Source organism: Tachysurus vachellii, chromosome 15 (assembly GCF_030014155.1).
Source record: "Tachysurus vachellii isolate PV-2020 chromosome 15, HZAU_Pvac_v1, whole genome shotgun sequence".
Taxonomy (NCBI): domain Eukaryota; kingdom Metazoa; phylum Chordata; class Actinopteri; order Siluriformes; family Bagridae; genus Tachysurus; species Tachysurus vachellii.
Window position 1 is genome coordinate 10,363,675 of NC_083474.1, and position 17,788 is coordinate 10,381,462.

The following is a 17,788-nucleotide window of genomic DNA, read 5'->3' on the forward strand; positions in this document are numbered from 1 at the left end:
AAGTCGCTCTGGATAAGGGCGTCTGCTAAATGCCGTAAATGTTGAGCAGATGAGCAGAACACTTTGCACTTTGAACATGATGAGCAGAACACTTTGCATGCAATATCTGGAGAATGCCTGTAGTTTTAGACCTGTACATGATGTTTAAAGGGTCAACAAAAGTAGACTGTTAAAGCTCACCAAAACCACTCCAAATTTGCTAGTTCCTTTATTTCTTTTCATACAAAAGCATACTCTGATCAAAAATAATTAGATTATTATTTATGGAGCACAACAGACAGGTTTCACAGCAAAAATGAAAAAGAAAGTCAGACACACAACAGTCTGGACGGATTTTAAAGGTTAATGATCCAAAAAGAGGGAAAGAGGTTCAGTTCCGAGTGATTTAGACAGGAGGTGACGTTGCGGTGAACTTAAACACTGTGGTCTTTAAATTAGCACTGATGACCTTTTCAATGACTGCTGATTTTTTTTTAGATTTAATATTTGAGATTAGAGATAATATCAGATCATATACATACAAGCAAATATCTGAAAGCTACATCTGGAATGGTGGGATTACAAAGGCTATAATTATGACCATTGTATTATGCTGACTGAATGACTGTAGAACATTCTCAAAATGAGTGGTGTGTGGTGCAATTAGGTGTTCGCCAGATTAAAAATCTGTGGATCTTCTGGTTTTTAAATATTAGATTTCTTTTTTAAATGCAAATTTTCACACAGTCACATTTGTGAACATCAAACACAGAGTAGCAAACCTAAAAAGACAAATTCAATTTAAAAACTGTAAGCATCTTTGTAAACTGCATTGCATCCTCTTAATGTAAAAAATAAGAACTCAAAATACCTAGATATGTAGATGACAATTTGCTTTCTATTGCACTAATTCTCGTCCATGAAATGCAAAAAAAAAAAAAAAAAAAAAAAAGTTCAATTAAATTGAACTAACACCACCATCTTTTGCATACATCCAATGACAGTCAATTATATTTACAAACATTTTAGTCATTATAGAGGGATATACAATAATCGTGTTAAATATTCCAGCCATTTACAAATATGGGACTCTGATCGATTTTAATCGAGCCTAATAAACATCTACTTGAAAGCAATTGCGTTCACAGAGTTTAAATTAGTAATGATGCTTTGTGTTTATTCTAAACTGCATTTATTGTCAGTTGCAAGTTGAGCGCAAAGAGCCTTTGTTAGAGTAGAACACACCTTAGTGGCTACTAAGAATACTGCAGCCTGAGTCAAGCCCAGAATACAAGGTGACTCCTTTGTAAGCCATCAGTAGGCAAACAAAAGGCTAAAAGCAACAACAAAAAAGGAACACAATGAGCATAATCAAGATTTTAACCCTCTGGAAAGCATTGAAAGACAGAACACATACCAGCCTGGTTCCAATACAAAGCATAAACAGACAAGTCTCACACATTTACAGGGTGATTTGCTCCGTTTTTGTTCAGAAGCAATAAAACATCTTTCCCTGTTCTTAGAAAAATCCAACATTTTCATAAGAAGAAGGAAAAAAATAATAATCTCACACAAAATCAGTTTAACAATCTGAATTCCCTTTAAGTGCAGACTACAGCAGCACATAGAGGGCCAGTTCCAGCATTTCTATTGCTTTAAACTTGTACATTTATCACAGCAACAAGTTTGGCATTTGGAAGGTAGATCCACACAGCATTTATACAGGCAAGCACGGTGTTTGTCCTTTCTGTTTTTTGGTACATTACACAAAAGCAGCCTCTCATCTATTTCTGGTGCTAGTTTGGAAAAAGTGATACACGAAAGGGTCCTGTTCTGCTGGAAATGAATGAAAAGTGTCTCAAAAAAGTGGTACGTCAGTGTCAAAAGAAGTCCAGTCTTTCAGAAACACTACATGAAAAGGTTATATTCAACATGCTAAAGTGCCAAATTCTGCATGTTCACCCATTATTCAAGTTTGCACTAGTCATCCTATGATTATAAGTGTATGTAGAAAAATATGATTAGAATGATTTTGTCACAGCTGCAGTAGTATCTGTAGAGTCATCCTCTCAAGACATCTGCACTAGTTAAACCAACATATATACACACAAACACACGGAGAGAGAGAGAGAGACAGAAAGATTCAAACGGTCATATTTAAGCTGGACCCTTTGAACCTGCATTTCAATTAACATTAATCAAGTTTGTCACACCTCACAGACACACATCTTTGAATACATCTCTATAAAACCGACAAAATTTAAATTAAATGGTTTGATGAAGGATATAAAATGGCTTTAATTCCCCCAAACTTACTACTACAAAAATGGAAAGAAGAAAAAAATAATCAAGTTAGATTTTTACAGAACATCTGTGATCAATCTGAAAATTTTAGATGAGAACTCATCTGTAACGTCGTGAACACTCAGCAGCCACCACTTGGTATGTTACAGGACATAACGGGACCATTATTTGTAAATGTTCTTGAAAACTAGACCATAGCGTATACATTCTGAAGCCTCCATCTAATTTCTTGTGCATCTTTTTGAATTTTGCTTCCACTCGCATATCGAGCGGTATCGAAGCCACCTGAGTTCGGCTTGGACTCCTAAACACTTAAAAATGAGAAGAGGGCTCGGTTCGATAGGATAGTGAGATGTGAAAAAGGATGGATGGACGGATGGATGGATGGGTGGATAAGGCTCTAGCATACAACGTCATGGTCATTCTTGGTCACCAGCTTCAGACAAAATGGCAGGAAAACAGTAAGCACAAGAGAGCCTCAAGTCTGGGCCCCTGCCTGCCTGCCTGCATTAAACACTGGTTCCGTGCTTTTCTTGACTGTACCGATTGCTGTACGTTTCCCTGTCTTTTCCCTCCGCTTTAATATACTCATTTAAATTACACTTAGTTCTCAGTTCTACAGGTTCAAGCAGATGACTGTTGCATCAATGGCCTTCCCTGCTACAGGGTACAGCATACAAGATTAATCATCGATGCCAAGATTGTCCTCCAGTGCAAGCTGACCATTCTCCTGATATTCCTCCTTCTTCCCAGAGTCTTGTAGTTGCTGCCGGCGTTGGACTTCTGCCTTCAGGGTCTCCAGGTCCTTTTGGCTACAAGGACACAGGTATTCGTTAGTTAATTAATGCAGGAAATATCATCAGGCACCTTGATTTTTTTTCTCCCCAAAACCCGCACTTAAAATCACATCTAGTGGATGATGTACTGCATTTCCTCACACACTTCTTTTATAGAGATCATTATTACAGACTTTTTTCCTTTCCGTGCGCTCGGTAATCGATGCCTTTTAATATGCTTAGTTCTTTCCAGCTTTCAGCTTCTTCAAGCTCAAATGGATCAATGTAGGAGCTGTGCAGTACTTCTTGTGATTTTTGAGCATCACTACTGTACAAACCCTTCACTATACTCCTACTGGCTGCACAACATCTTTTAACAGAGTGGGATATGAACGCTTTTTTCCCCCACTTAAGCTTAAGTGAAGCATAAAATTTATATAGACGACATGAAATAAAGCACAGAATGAGCAAACATTTGTGTTCTATTAGGCACTAGGCACATCTAACAATCATTGTAGAGTGAAATCAGTGCGGATTAAAATAGATGTGTATTTACTGCATGTTACGTGTCGTATGTTAAATGTCCTAAGCCTGCTGAAAGGCTTCATCTTTAAATTAATCTATACATGAGAACTCAGATTTTGCACTTGTTAATATAGTTGTGGAAATGTACATGATATAAGCAAGTACTGCTTCATGCCTGGTTGAAATTACCTGAGAGGAATAAAGATGATGCCATTAATAATGTTGAGCTGCTCCAAGACACTGGCCATGCTTGGAGCTGTAAACTGCACAAAAAAACAGATTTGAATATCAACATACATCTAACTTCCAAAATCTGTAGAACAGTGTTTGAACACTGAAGAAATGATAAACTTACTTTAAGAGGCATGATGCTGGCACTTGAGCCATTTTTGTAGATCTCATTCATGGTTCTCTGTAGGGCCACCGCCTGCTGGGTGAGGTACTTCAGGTACTCTGAACTCTCCTTGGTCTTTTCATGAGCTTCACCAACCTGTCAAGAAGATCAGTGCCATATTTCTCATTCTAGTTCACCAACAGGCTAAGTAGATTCACTTATTAGTGGCCGTGTTTGTACAGTAGGTCATACTCTGGAATATATTTAGACAAGTATTTTGATATGCAAGGTCGAGTGATGCAAGGAGGCACTGTGCTTAATTAACAATCATTAACTTAACTGTACCTGGTTCTTGTAAATGGTGTAGCCCTCCTTCTCGTGCTGCAGAGCTGAGCGGAATTCAGCCTTGCTCTCATACACTCGGGCCACAAGGTGATGACTGCAAAGAAACACGAGAGAGGAGATCAGAGAGGACTAAAACCATGTTCCAGTTTAGTAGTTATATAGTCAATAATCATACCTGAGAGCAACTTTAAGGGATCGGGGTCCATGGTATTTGGAGTTGATGGCCAAGGCATTTTCTAGGAAGCGTAGTGAGAGGTCATACTCCATCACTCCATGTAGCACCAGACCGATATTGCTCTGTAACAGCAAGAGGAAACAAACAGGGGCTTTTAATGAAGCATTATACTCTTGGCAGATGAAAAAGTCCTATAAGACCAGAAGAATCCGAGACAACCTGGGAGAAACTCAAAATGTGATTAGAAATATAAAATGTACACTTCATTATATCTTACATCTAGCAGAGCCATCTCAGGATGGTCCTCTCCACACACTAACAGCATGAGATAGCGGGCACGGTACAGCAGCTTCAGTGCAGTGGACAGCTGGCCATTAGCAAAGCAGTACAGAGCCAAGTGCATCTGAAACAAATGCAAAGGTCACTCAAATCTAAATGCATCAACAATTCAAGGGCAAATACTTTATTAGAAGTGACGTGCGACTAGTTTTTATCTGGACACTCACATATTCTTGAATGGTGTTAGGATGCTCAATGCCCAGCACTCTCTCACTCATCAGCACAGCTTTCTGCTGGTTACTGAGAGCCTGAAAATGAAGACATTCACTGTGAGGAAAAATTCTAAGCTTTGGGTGGAACAGAATAAGAAATACGTGTGTGAATGAACCTCAGGGTGGTCTCCCATGATGTAATTGAGACGAGCCAGGAGGCGCAGACAGGCACAAATCTCCACGTGCATGGCCCCATACACATTGTTGAATAGGTTCAAGGCCTCGTTAATTAACTCACATCCTTCCTTCAGGAAACCTAAAGATGCAGGGGACATGATGCATAACGCTTGGGTTAGAGACATGCAAACCAGATGTTCAGTGTCTCACACAGACTGCCTAAAGGTTTATGGTAAATTTGTTATTTATTTCTGAACTTCTGTAAAGCTACTATTGTTAAAAAGTCTACACAATTGAAATTGTATTCAATTTAATTGAGTAAAGTAAGTTATGAATGAATCAGGCCCCAGTACCACATCGTACATCAACCAGGCTAGTCTCAACCTCAAAGGTTTTGCCTCTTTTACTATAAAAACAAGTCAAAGTCCTTCAGAAGCGCAGTTTATTCCGGCATAATATATTATACCATTAACTCGTATTACTTTCTGTATTCTCCTGCATTTAAAAAAAAGAAAAGAATGATTTTGTTGCTGTTTTGATGATCAGTCACTTTACCTTGCTGGACTTTGGCTTGACCACTCTGGAAGAAATGGAAGGCATCGGAAGCTTTAGGGTTTACATGCTTAACGACTGGGAAGATGTTCAGGATGTCTTCCTCTGTGAAAGCTGGCTTGTGTCGGCTATCAAAGTGGTACTCCTTTATCAGGATCTGCAGAGATAGAATAAAGCAATGCCTCACTGCAGACCTGAACATCTAGCTACCACACAGTCACTAGGCAGATCAATAAAATCATTACCTGGATGCCAGCTTTGATTGAGATTTCCCTCAGGAGGGTGATCTTTTGCAGGCCGTATTTCTCTACTGCGTGGTCCACACCCTCACTGTTTGACATTTAACAGAAATCTGGATTATGTATGTTTTTCCCCCCCCTACAGTTCACCACCAAATTGTCACACTAACATGCTACAGATGTGAAGATTCACAAGGAACTGCACCATGGCCCTTTACATTAAAATTGAACTAAGATGCCTAATGACTATTTTTGTATTGTACAAATTGAAAAAAAATAAATAAATTTACTCACCATTGTAGAGAGAAGTGGTAATAAGTGCGAGCCTCATTACCGATGTTCTTCCATAGTTCGCTGGGTGTCAGGCTAGCCCAGGCCGTGTTGTCTCCTCCTCCAGGCACTCTGTTTCGTCTCTTCTTGTTTTTCTTGCGTGAGACAAGTTCATCCGCAGGCAGGTGGGCCACAGCCTCTGGGAAAGAGCTCAGGAAGCAGTTCAGGAAGTGGCTCACCGCAGCAGACAGGGCTGAAAGCTCGACTCCCTACAGTTTACACGTACATAAGAGCATTTGTATTTGCATCAAAATGCATAAAAAAAAAATAAAAATAGTTTATGGAAACTGTAAACTCACTTGGAGGTAGGTCTTAAAGATATGTTTGGTGCATCTTGTGATCAGCTCAGTGATTCCTATTCTCTGTAATGAGGAAAAATGGATCAGCATTGGGAAAAAGGCAAGAAAAAAAAAGATTATATAAAATGAATGATTTTTATTACATACATAGAAATGATCAAGCTGTGGTTTTGCAGGCATCTTGTCCACAAACTCCAGCACATTGCTGAGATAGCGCACGTTGATGCCACGCTGATGGAGGGCCTCGGTCAACGTGGCTCCATCCATTGGCAGGGCAGTGTGTTCTAAACAGTCCTTTATCTGCAGGAGAAGCACCACAATAATGAAGAAGGAAAAAAAGATTCCATTAATTTCTTCCCTTTTTACTAGTAATAGCTTCATTCTGGTCAGGATCACGGAGGAGATGGAATACGTTCAGAAAGCACTAGACTGGAGCACTGGGGGTAATTTATAGAATGCAATCCACAGCTGATGTGTTTTTAGCAAGACTACTCAAATTAAACCCTGTACACTGAAGCTGTGGAGGCTGTGACAGCCAGCATTTCACTATTTCACCATGTAAACATCACTCACCAAAGATGGGATCTGACAAGACACCAGGAAGGCTGCTGAATCTTTGAGAAGCTGCTTCTGCTTCTGAATGTCTTCAACACTGTCTTCTGGGAAACGCACTCCTTCAATACAAGACGACAGATCATCACAGCTGCTCATATCAACTTGGAAAAAAAAAAGGATTCAGACAATGCTTATTTTTCATACCTGGTGAAAAGATATCTGGGTTAAAGCGAATGTCAAATGAAGTGTTGCTGATGGAGCCCACTGCTTTGCACGCATTGAGGATGACCTCTCGGCTTTTGGGGTCTGCATCCAGTGCAAAGACAAGACAGACAAAAAAAAAAAAATTGAAAAAAATAGGTAAACAATTCACTATAACTATAAAACGCTGCAATGTTATAATTATATTCACACCCACGGCAGTTAGAGAATAAAAGAACCACAAGGATAAAATTGTGTGTTAAATGATTAGCACACACTAGGCAGACTGATTAGCAGGAGTAAAAATTTCGTTGCCCTTCAATAACAATCAGTTATTCACAGCAGTAAGTCAATTTTTCATCAATTTGAATTAATCATTGGCAAGTGAGTGCGATTGGAAGTTGAAGGAGGATGAGAAACAGACATTATTAATAATTCAATTCTCTAAATTTTTCCATAAATGAGCCTTGACCAGGAACAGGAGCACACACTAACAGAGATGCTGATTAAACACAGAAAGAGGTCAGCAAAGCTCTGAAAGGACTAAAAAAAATGAAATTGGAAATGCACTTTGATGTGCAAAGACAGACAAAGAAGAAGCTAAAAGTAAGCATATGCAGCACAAGGAAAGCACTGGCATCTCTGTTAACTGTGTGCTCCTGTTTCTCATAGCTCATGTTCAACTGTTCGCATGACGTACCAATCCCAGATCCATCTTCTGCTGCTAAGGATTCAGCCAGCTCTTTAGCCTGAGCTAATCCTGGTATAGTTTCAATGGCCTCCTTACCCTCCAGAGGAATTTCACAGCCTCCATTGTGTCTCTCTGGACCTGTGGGTTCATCAGCACCCAGTGAGACGGTACCATTAGTTGTCACTGCGGAGTTTTCTGTAGCCGTGGCCTGCTGGTGATCGGCTGCCTCGGGTGTCTGCGTGGATTCACAAGCGGTTGCTGAGTCAGAAACTGGTGTTGCAGTTTCAGCAGCATTCTCAGAGGCTTCTGGAGCTGACGTAGATGCCGGCTTGCTTTCAGCTGTCGTGTTCTCAGGCAAGGCTGCAGTCTTGCCGTCTTTGTTTGCTTTGTGCTGCATCAGCTGGAGTGCTGCCATCTTCATGAAAAGGAGATACCTTTTGCCCACAGAAAGTTAACATTGTTAAAGCTGAGGAGACTGTACTTTGTAAATAGGTAATCATTACAAAGCACAGACAGTAATCAGTAATGTAAAAAGTTACAAAGCAACTTTTCTGTATCCATGTTTGGTGTTAGGAGGAAAAAACAGGAACCAAGTATACCATTATAGACTTAAAAAAAGAAAAAAAAAAATGACAGATGGAACGTGCAGGAAGGTGTATAAAGCTTTGCCCCAATTCATTCTCACTGTACCATCAATGATACATCATTGGGACGTGGTATTGCTCAAGGTTCATTGTCAGGTTAGTGACATTAGATCATTAAAAGTGGAAAAAAAAGTTCCTTAAAATGACAGATGACTGAAATATAAAAATATTTCTAGAAAATTAATATGGTCAAATACACCATGTGTACCTGTGCTCTACGAAGGCTTCAATGAGTTCCTGGCGCAGACAGGCCAGGCGGTGGCGATGCTGTCGAGGGAAGCCTTGCTTCTGGCTTTCGGGGTTTAGTGCCTCTCCTTCCACAGGCAGGAAGTTGAGATCTGGAGGAAAAGTGCGTAGAAGATCCAGGATGTAGTGACGACCGTCGTTGCCGATGATCCCCTTGCACTCAACAGAGGAGCAGAGCTCCACAGCTGTGTCCTTTTCATTGAGAACAGAATGCTGCTGGACCTTCAGAGGCCTGCTCGTCTTCTCAAGCAGCTCCAGGTACTTGGGGTGGGAAACAACAGTCTTTCCAAAATCAATAGAACCGTAGATGACGCTCTGCTCTTGTTCACGCTCCAATATCCCGGGGATGATGGACTGTGCGGTGACACGGTAACCCCTGTGGTAAGCTCAGATAATTAGTGATATACAATATTAAGATTGCTTTTTAGATACAAAAAAGTGGTAAACAGTAAAATAGAACAGTGAGAGTAGTGATGTCATAAGCTATTATAAAGGATGAAGTAATTATTAGCAAATAATGTGCTGCATATCTACCTGTAGTCTACAACTACAGTGCCCAGAGTGTACAGCCCCTCCACATCCACCGCACCATACGCTCTCACTCCGTTCAGGTCGTTGGTGGGGGCGGTGTGTGCTGCAGCATCTCCTCCCAGTTCTTTGTAGTGATCACGGACATCAAAGCCCAAGCTAAAGAAGATGTTGTTCCAGATGAACATCTGCATACGCGTCTCTTCACCAGGATTGATGGCCATCACATTTCCATCAATTACCGCCATGGCACCACGCGTAGCTGCTGCAGCGAAGTCACTATGAACCTGAAAAGTTTAGGATTGAGTCCTATGCTACTTTGATTTCTCTCATAAAATTCATCTCATTCTTTGTACGCTTACCTTGAAAATGGCTCTCTCTCTCAGCAAACGCTCTGGCAGGTTCTTGCGTGGGAGCTCTCTTGTTGTCTGCAGCTCTTCATTCCAGTCTCTGGTCTACAGTGTATTCAGAGGAGATTTAAAAGGAAGGCCACTCGCTAAAGCCTACTGATACCAAATAATAATGCAACAAACAAACGGACAAAATCATGCACAGCCTACCTGGCCAGGTATGTGTTCCTCATATCCCAAACGTGAGGTGTAGGCATCCTCAGCCCTCACACAGTCCATGGCATGATCAATCTGGGGTGCAGTCCAGCTGTACACCTGGAACGGTGTGGCTATTCTCTCAAATGGATGTCTTTGGACTCTGCGACACAATGATTAAGATATTTTATTTTTTTACATCAAGTAAGATGGATGCTGATTGAGACAATGCAAATCAAGATCAGGAAGTAGTACATCAACCAAAGAATATGTGGTTAGGAACCCCATTAAAGGATTTTTTTCTGGATTATTGGGGTTTTTCAGAGATCTACAGATTTAAGTTTGCACTTTAAACTAGGTGCTTATATACCAGGAACTGCAGGGTACTGGTCATACTAAACAATACTAATTAACCGAAGGCCAAATAAGCTTCACCTAAATGACCGACTCTCTTAAACTGTATTTAACTGCTATATCAGAAGCATAACACCTGGAAGAAAAGGCAAATATTTCCACAATGCTTGTGTAACTGCTTTCCTGCAGTGCAGTGAAAAATGTTCAGGGAAAATAGGGTCTGAGTTCAGTATAGCTTTGGAACTTCTATTCCTTCATAATTCCTGGAACTAGGTGGAAACATGCATAATTAAATGAAGCCCTCACCTTTTCTTCTGCAGGGAGGTGAAGTTCTTCTTAAAGGCTGGGCTGATCTGACTCAGCAGTTCCACCAGAGAGTGGCTCAGGAAGCTGGGGTTGGCAGGCTTGGGGTTGAAATTGTAGGTGGTGGACCTAAACAAAAAACATTAATTATAGGCCATACCAAAACAGCAAAGGGTGGTATAAATATAGGACAAGGGTAAACAATACAGAAAAAGAAAACACACTTAGAGGATGACCGTAATTACAGCAGGGTCTGGCTGTACTCACTGGTTGAGGTAGAATCCGCGCGTGGAAGCAGTGATGCTGATGTTCCGCTCTTCTACGGTCACAACGTACAGATACATAAGGTCTCCGTGCATTTTCCTGTTGCCGGGTGGCGGGTTCCAGCCACTCATTGTGAGGACCTTGAGGCACTGAAGTGGCTGTAGACAGAATATATTACTATTAATATATTACATAATATATTAAGTAAAGTCAAATCTTCATGTGAGACAATAACACAGGAAATTGAAAACTCATGTGGTTCTTTCCCAAACTGTAGCCACATAGTTGGAAGCACACATTCGTACAGGATGTCTGAATGCTGTAGCATTGTAATTTGCCTTCACTGGAACGAAGAGGTCCAAACTTGTTACATCATGACAATGTCAGATGTGTAAAGACATATTATGCTATTTACTGCAAGAATAGAGTGTCCTGCACAGAGCCCTAACTCAACCCCAATTAACACCTTCGGGATGAACCGGAACACTGACTGCACATCAGACCTCCACACCCGACATCAGTACCTCACTTCACTAACGCTCTTGTGACTGAACACAAAAATCCGCACTCCAAAATCTAGCGGAAAGCCTTCTCTGAGGAGTGGAGGTTATTCTTACAGCAAAAGGGATCTGTAACAGAATTTCCAACTATAACATACAAGTTTGATGGTCTTAACTTTTTTTTTATGCATGCTATGTGGCTTTCTAAAAAATGCTATAATCAGTGTTAGACTTGAATACTTCATACAGGCTTCTCTAGCAAATCAGCAAAGAAATCTAGCTATATTTGTCTATGTGTATACATACACACACCAACCTTACTTCCTTAGCTTTCTTCATAAAGCTGGTTGTTTCTTTTTAAAGCTTTATAAAGCTATTTCTTCTTTTGTGCAAAAAAATGTAAAGAAAAATTAAAGGGGAGAATTGAAGTGAAGTTGTAAAGTTCAGGACCACATGCCCATAGGACTGAATAAGGAATTGTTCAATCTTTTGGATCTGTCCTGTATGGTGTCAAACTTGATATGATAGAATTAAGTTAATAGAATTGACATCGCTCGTCACTGAACATGTGGTTCTGTGTCATGCTCATATGTAGAAAATTAAGTCAGTTTGTCGCTTGCTGCTGTGAGATGAGGGAGATGCTTACCTTCCAGTCTTTGTTCTGTGGCTGGAGGGGCACCAGGGGGCGCTCTTTACTACCAGGCAGGATGTGTTCAGGAGGAGTACAGTCGATCTGTTCAAGCTCACTGCCCTTCTTTTTACGTCTGCCACTATCTGTAGGTGTGAGAATGTAATGGACGTGAAATCAAAGCAGATCAGGATGCAGCGGTTTCTGTTGGCAAGTGACTGAACTGTAACACACACCTCCAAGGTCTCCATCTGTGAAGATGCTGAGGAAGGACAGAGAGTTGCAGTCTACTCCATTGTAAGCATCAGAGGGATCCAGGCTCTTTAACAGGTCTCTTATATGACGGACATGAATGCGAGCTTCGCGCACTGTATAAGGCTCTGAAGTGTGAAAGTGAAGGACAGATACATAAAAAACCCTCTAAAAACTACTTTAACATAATTTCAACCAACTGATTAAAAACAGCTCTGCTTTATGAACCATACCTTCTACCACTTTGAGCACGGATCCCTCTTGAAGGCCCTCGATGGACTTTAACTCGGCAAAGTTGTCCAGCACGTTGCCGTCGAGCTGCAGAGAAAAACAAGTGCGATGGCAAGTGTCTTCACGGTCCATAAGCACCTGGTGGATCTCCTGCACCATTTCCTGTGGAGACACCTGCATAGGAAAGAGTATTGTTTTAAATAAAGAATCTCTTCTTCTCATAGCTCTGTATTCAAAAGCAGGAACAGGACTGATGTACCTGCAGGTCAAAGGGCTCGATTCCTGGTGCCTGTATCTTCACAGTGAAGCCAGTGTCCTGAATCACGATCACCTCCTGTTCGTTAGAGTCATCACCAGCATCAGGATCAGTGCTGCCATCCTGCTTGGACTCTGTCTCCTCAGTCTGGTCATGTACTCCGTCACCATTCATTACTGCTGTAGCTGCACCGTGTGCTGTGGAGAAAAGTTTCCGGTCATTTGGGCCGATTTTAACCATTCTCAGAAGGTTTCAGAAAATACATTTGTTTGTTTAATGGAAATGTATACAGCACCTAAATGCCTTTCACTGCTTGGTGGATAGCAAGCAAAATCTACACTAAACTATTAATTATGTAGTCACTAGTAGAAAATCCAGTTACAGGCTGAAATTGACAGTCTAGACAAACAGGCAAGCATTAATTACATGGAAACAGCCAACAATACAGGAGATATCACTAACAGTAGGCTGGATATCGGCTAAGCAACTTTCGTTTCTTAGCTGGATTTTCTTGTTTATGCTGGCTGTGATCTGAAGCAGAGTGTAATGGTTTCTGGCCCCACATAGTTTCCGATTCACTTAATTCTTAAGTCACTTCACTTCTTCTGCATCCCACAACGCACCCATGCCACGTGCAAAACAAGTGGAGACCAGAGTACATTTATATTCATGTGAATTTTGTTACATTTCCACCTCCTACAGGTAGTCCTGTGTTTACAATGTGCTTCCTACTCCACATGACACATTACCAATGTTTCAAGTAAAAGCTTGCGTAAAAGCTGGACGATTAGAAGACTGGACTAGCTAAAATATTTATCAAACTTCCCAATGTGTAACCCCTCCTTTGGGTTAAAAGAACAACTCAATGTTGAGTTACCAGACACACACACACACACAGCTTTCGAGGAATCCTAAAGTTCCTAAGTCAAGTAAGGAGCTTGGAATTAATGTCATTAACGTCCAACATTGACTGTCTCACTAGCATCTGTGCGATCTCTAAATCCTACTTCAAGCCAGTCAGTAAAGGGGAAAAGTTATTCACACATCAGTTGTAGACACACACGTTGTGTCCCCAGTTCAGCCCCCACAGAGCTCAACAAAGCTGTTCAAAGAGTTTTCTTTAAAAACAGCAACAGCTGCTCATCTTGAGAATGTGAACATTCTAGTCGAACTCAACAGCTGACTACATCCATGCCAGTGCTGGAATAACTCTCTCCGTTCCCAGCATTCTGAATCTGTTCATGTTCAGATCACAAAGAACCTGCAGGTTTATCGTACATGGACTTAACTGCAGCCTCAAGGCTGGAGGATAAATTACACTTTATCAAAACACCCTACTACACCACAGCTGCTTTTGTTAGAACACAGCCAGGGCCAGAGAAGACCCAGTGTTTGCTTTCAGACAAATACAACTTGTCCTTGACTGCCTTCAAGGTAACCAGTCATGGGGTCAGGGCTCTAGCAACAAACATTAGGCATCCTGTTACACACAGGGTATAAATCAGATATAATATAATTTTATATATATATATATATATATATATATATATATATATATATATATATATATATATATATATATATATATAAAAACACATACATATACACACACACGTATGTGTGTGAGAGAAAAATAGATTTTCTTTCCTTGCTTAAAAATAGATTTGCTTTAAAACAAAAGCTGCTATCATTAAACTGCTTTGAGGTATTTAAAAGAGCATGCAGCATTATTAGTAACCCAATCCCCAATTGTACAAATTGCAAAAGAGGCCTATTTGACTAATAAAATAGTGCAAAGTGTGTATGGGGTAAGTTCATCTCCATATTGCACAACTACAAAGACAATCCCTGTGCCCTTCTGAGTGAAGTCCATCTGCCCTGCACCCGCTTCTCTCCTGACCAATAACCCTTATTTTTTGCATGAGCACCACAATACAATCAGTTTGAACTGACAAGAAGAGTTTTATTGCTTGAGTCTAGTCTCCTTCATTTTCCTGAAAATAACAAAATCCCAAACCACTCTTTTCCCCACACAGCAGGAGATGAGATCCTAAGCATTTGTGCATAAACTCCATCTTATTTACACAAATTATTGAAATTCTCTTCACAACTACTTCTCAGTCCTAGGCACGATTAGCTGCTGAGGAGAATCTTAAGTAGCCTTTTCAGTGTTATCTTAAAACAAGCAGGTCAGTCATTGTTGGTGAATCATTCAAAGAGACTTGAGAGAGACAACTGTGCAGGTTTTCTACAAGCAAAAGCAGCTTCCATATGTGCCTTATGCACTCCAATAAACACACTATATTCAGGCAGGACAAAAAGAAAAAAGAAGGTTTTTTTTTTGGTGAAAAATTTGAACAAAATAAAGACAGCAAAACGAGTGTGGCAAAAACAAGCATTTCTAATTTCTTAACACGATGCGTTAAGTTCCAAAGTTGAGTCTTGAGACGTCATGACAACTTCTAGAGTTTGGGAACAAATCATTAACCTCATCAGAACCCTAGTGCAATAAAGCCCAGGAAACAGCGTCTGAGTTACATTTACAGCATTTAGCAGATCTGCATCTCATTTTAATACAACTGAGCAATTGAGGGTTAAGGGCCTTGCTCAGGGGCCCAGCAGTGGCAGCTTGGTGGACGTAGGAATCGAACTCACAACCTTCCGATTGGTAGCCCGACACCTTAACCAAGTTACGCTCTGAACAACAAAGGACAAACATCGGTTTGCAAAAGTCTTAACGTAGAAATGTCAGGACTCGTCCACCGACAGTCCACCAAAAGCATAAAACATGACAGCCAGGTCACAAAATAACAGCAGTGGATCAGCCGGATGCACTGAGGATGAAAGAGTGCTTAAACAACCCATGGCATGGAAGAGCTGTGTTTAAGCCGGAGTCACACAGACAGGCTGTCAAAACTGCCCACTCACCTACACACAAAGCCAGTCCGTCTGTCTGACATGCTGTCAGATCTTAACCAGTGTCCGGTGTCGATTTAACCATCCTGCAAACCCCAGGCACAAGTAAAAAGGTCAGAACCTGAGCTGCAGAAGCAGTTTATCTGCACAGACTGATGTGATCAACCTGATCATTGTCCTGTCCAACCGAGCCTGAATCAGCCAGATCACACCTGCCTCCATTCGAGCTCTGACGACCACAGAGCTGCTCCAAGGTCCTTGGTAAATGACACTGAACGCGTTCGCTAGCCAACTCCGAGTTGTACAACTTGGTATCAACCAAACTTGGGATCAAACATATGCAATGTGCGAGTTCGAGCATTTCTGTCACGTTGATCTTGACAATGTAATAGGTTAAAAACAGCCCCACAGCACTTACCTATAGGAACGCTCTATAACGAACAGGTAGCAATAACCTTCTATCGGCATACAAGCACCACGACTTTCCATGTGCGGCGGCAACTTCCGCTTCCCGTTCAGGGCGTGTAATACTTTTAAATGTACAGGGGAGGAGACGAGTGGTGAATGAAGTCTGCGGAATAAACCCGATTAACGTGACCTCATAAATCACAACCAAGTTATGTCCAGAAATATCATTCCTCTACGTACAAATATGCTGTGACGTGTTAAAGCCCCGTGAATATCCAGTTCACACGAAAGCGCCAGTACAAACACCCCCGTGTGCTTGACTCGCGTTGGTCCGTTCCGATGAAGGTGACCTTCAGTCCATTCGCCGCTGCACGCTGTTACTGAACACGTGCGGCGAGGCTTCACGTCTCTGTCACCAAACATCACTAAGCTTCCAGACGGTGTGAGTATGTTTATGTAAAAGGAAGCAGGCGAATACATTAGGGTTTAATCAAAGGGAAGACTCTGACACAGTGGAGCGACAACGCTAACGGAGATCAGAGAGCTGTTAGCTTCCTGATTCAGGATCAGTGATCGGACACATGCTGCTGGTTTATTATCACACTTCACCTTGACACACTCATCTGTATAAGGAACATCTCAGTCTGACATAATCCTGACAGTGACTGTGATTTTCACATCCCTGAGAGAACAACACACACACACACACACATCACTCCACACATACACGCACACACTCACTGTGTGTCTTCTTGACTTGACACTCCACACACACACAACGTATTGTCTGAAGGCTCCATCCACGTTTCTCGTCCGTTTACATGTTCTGGGTCACATTTAAAATCAGCATGCTATCCTAGCTAAGGTGACTGAAGTCACACATGTAGCCTGTGGTTTCAGTGTAAACATCTCTGGTCTGATTCTGACATGACTTTAAAACCAGGAGTACTGGATCACATGATCACCCGGTTATCTGTCTAAATCGGGTTCACAAGCCAGCTCCATCTCACAGGATACACAGGCTGAGAGAGTCACTTACCGCATGGACAGCTTTCCTTCAGCTGCTTCTTGTTGGTCTCCTGATCGAGCTCCACCGAGGTGCAGTTCGGAACTGATGCTGCCGGCATCTCGTCCGTTTTGCTCACCATGATGTGATTTACACACAAATAAAACAGCTTAATGCGCAAATGTGTAGAGTTTAACGGTGTTGTCCGGTCAGCAAGGTGAGCTCGATACACGCAGACGCATCAAAAGCACAAAAACAAGTTCACATCAGAAGGCAGAAGGACGGATCTCAGGACACGAGCCGAACCCACGTGTTTTCTCCTCCTCTTGACCTCTCTGCCTTTGTGTTGGTCCCGCCCCTTACAGCGCAGCTACGGCGAGCGCAACGGGACAGTTCATGTCTCAAAGGCACAAATGAACAAATGTAGGTTCTGGTTAAAGTGGAGTAAAGTTGACAGAAGATGACATTTGAGTCATGTCAAGTGCCTATGAGGATCCCGAAAGCGCTCTATAAATATAATTATTTTCTCATATAATATAATTATATTTTTTACTATTATCACTGAAAGTGATTCCTGTGTCCTCATTGGTTGCTCTTTTGATTGCACCTCAACACTTTCCCCCATTATAGACTCCACTGTAAACACAGCAATTGATTAGGTTCATGTTTACTCTACATGTACGTGTACGAAGTAGGTTTATATTTACAACTCTTGAGTTATTGCTAATGCACTT

General features: G+C 41.4%; 1 protein-coding gene across 3 annotated transcripts; it reads right to left on the reverse strand.

The window, feature by feature from the left end:
* Positions 1 to 192: 192 nt before the first annotated feature.
* Positions 193 to 17,402, reverse strand: cluha (clustered mitochondria (cluA/CLU1) homolog a). Of its 3 annotated transcripts, none has more exons than XM_060887626.1 (27): positions 17,088 to 17,402; positions 12,728 to 12,921; positions 12,471 to 12,642; positions 12,222 to 12,365; positions 12,004 to 12,131; positions 10,861 to 11,015; positions 10,597 to 10,722; positions 9,952 to 10,099; positions 9,754 to 9,846; positions 9,398 to 9,678; positions 8,826 to 9,239; positions 8,070 to 8,407; positions 7,286 to 7,387; positions 7,100 to 7,200; positions 6,674 to 6,826; positions 6,527 to 6,589; positions 6,192 to 6,436; positions 5,904 to 5,988; positions 5,662 to 5,815; positions 5,106 to 5,245; positions 4,945 to 5,025; positions 4,716 to 4,841; positions 4,439 to 4,560; positions 4,264 to 4,357; positions 3,940 to 4,074; positions 3,774 to 3,847; positions 193 to 3,095 (listed from the first exon to the last, which is right to left on the reverse strand). In XM_060887626.1, exons 1-27 carry the CDS (start codon positions 17,194 to 17,196, stop codon positions 2,966 to 2,968), a joined length of 4,107 nt encoding a protein of 1,368 aa, XP_060743609.1. In that variant the 5' UTR covers positions 17,197 to 17,402; the 3' UTR covers positions 193 to 2,965. The 3 variants fall into 3 exon arrangements, with proteins under 3 accessions (XP_060743609.1, XP_060743608.1, XP_060743610.1); XM_060887625.1 differs by having other exon boundaries at positions 7,983 to 8,407; XM_060887627.1 differs by lacking the exon at positions 17,088 to 17,402 and adding an exon at positions 16,059 to 16,198 and having other exon boundaries at positions 7,983 to 8,407.
* Between the last annotated feature and the right edge of the window lie 386 nt (positions 17,403 to 17,788).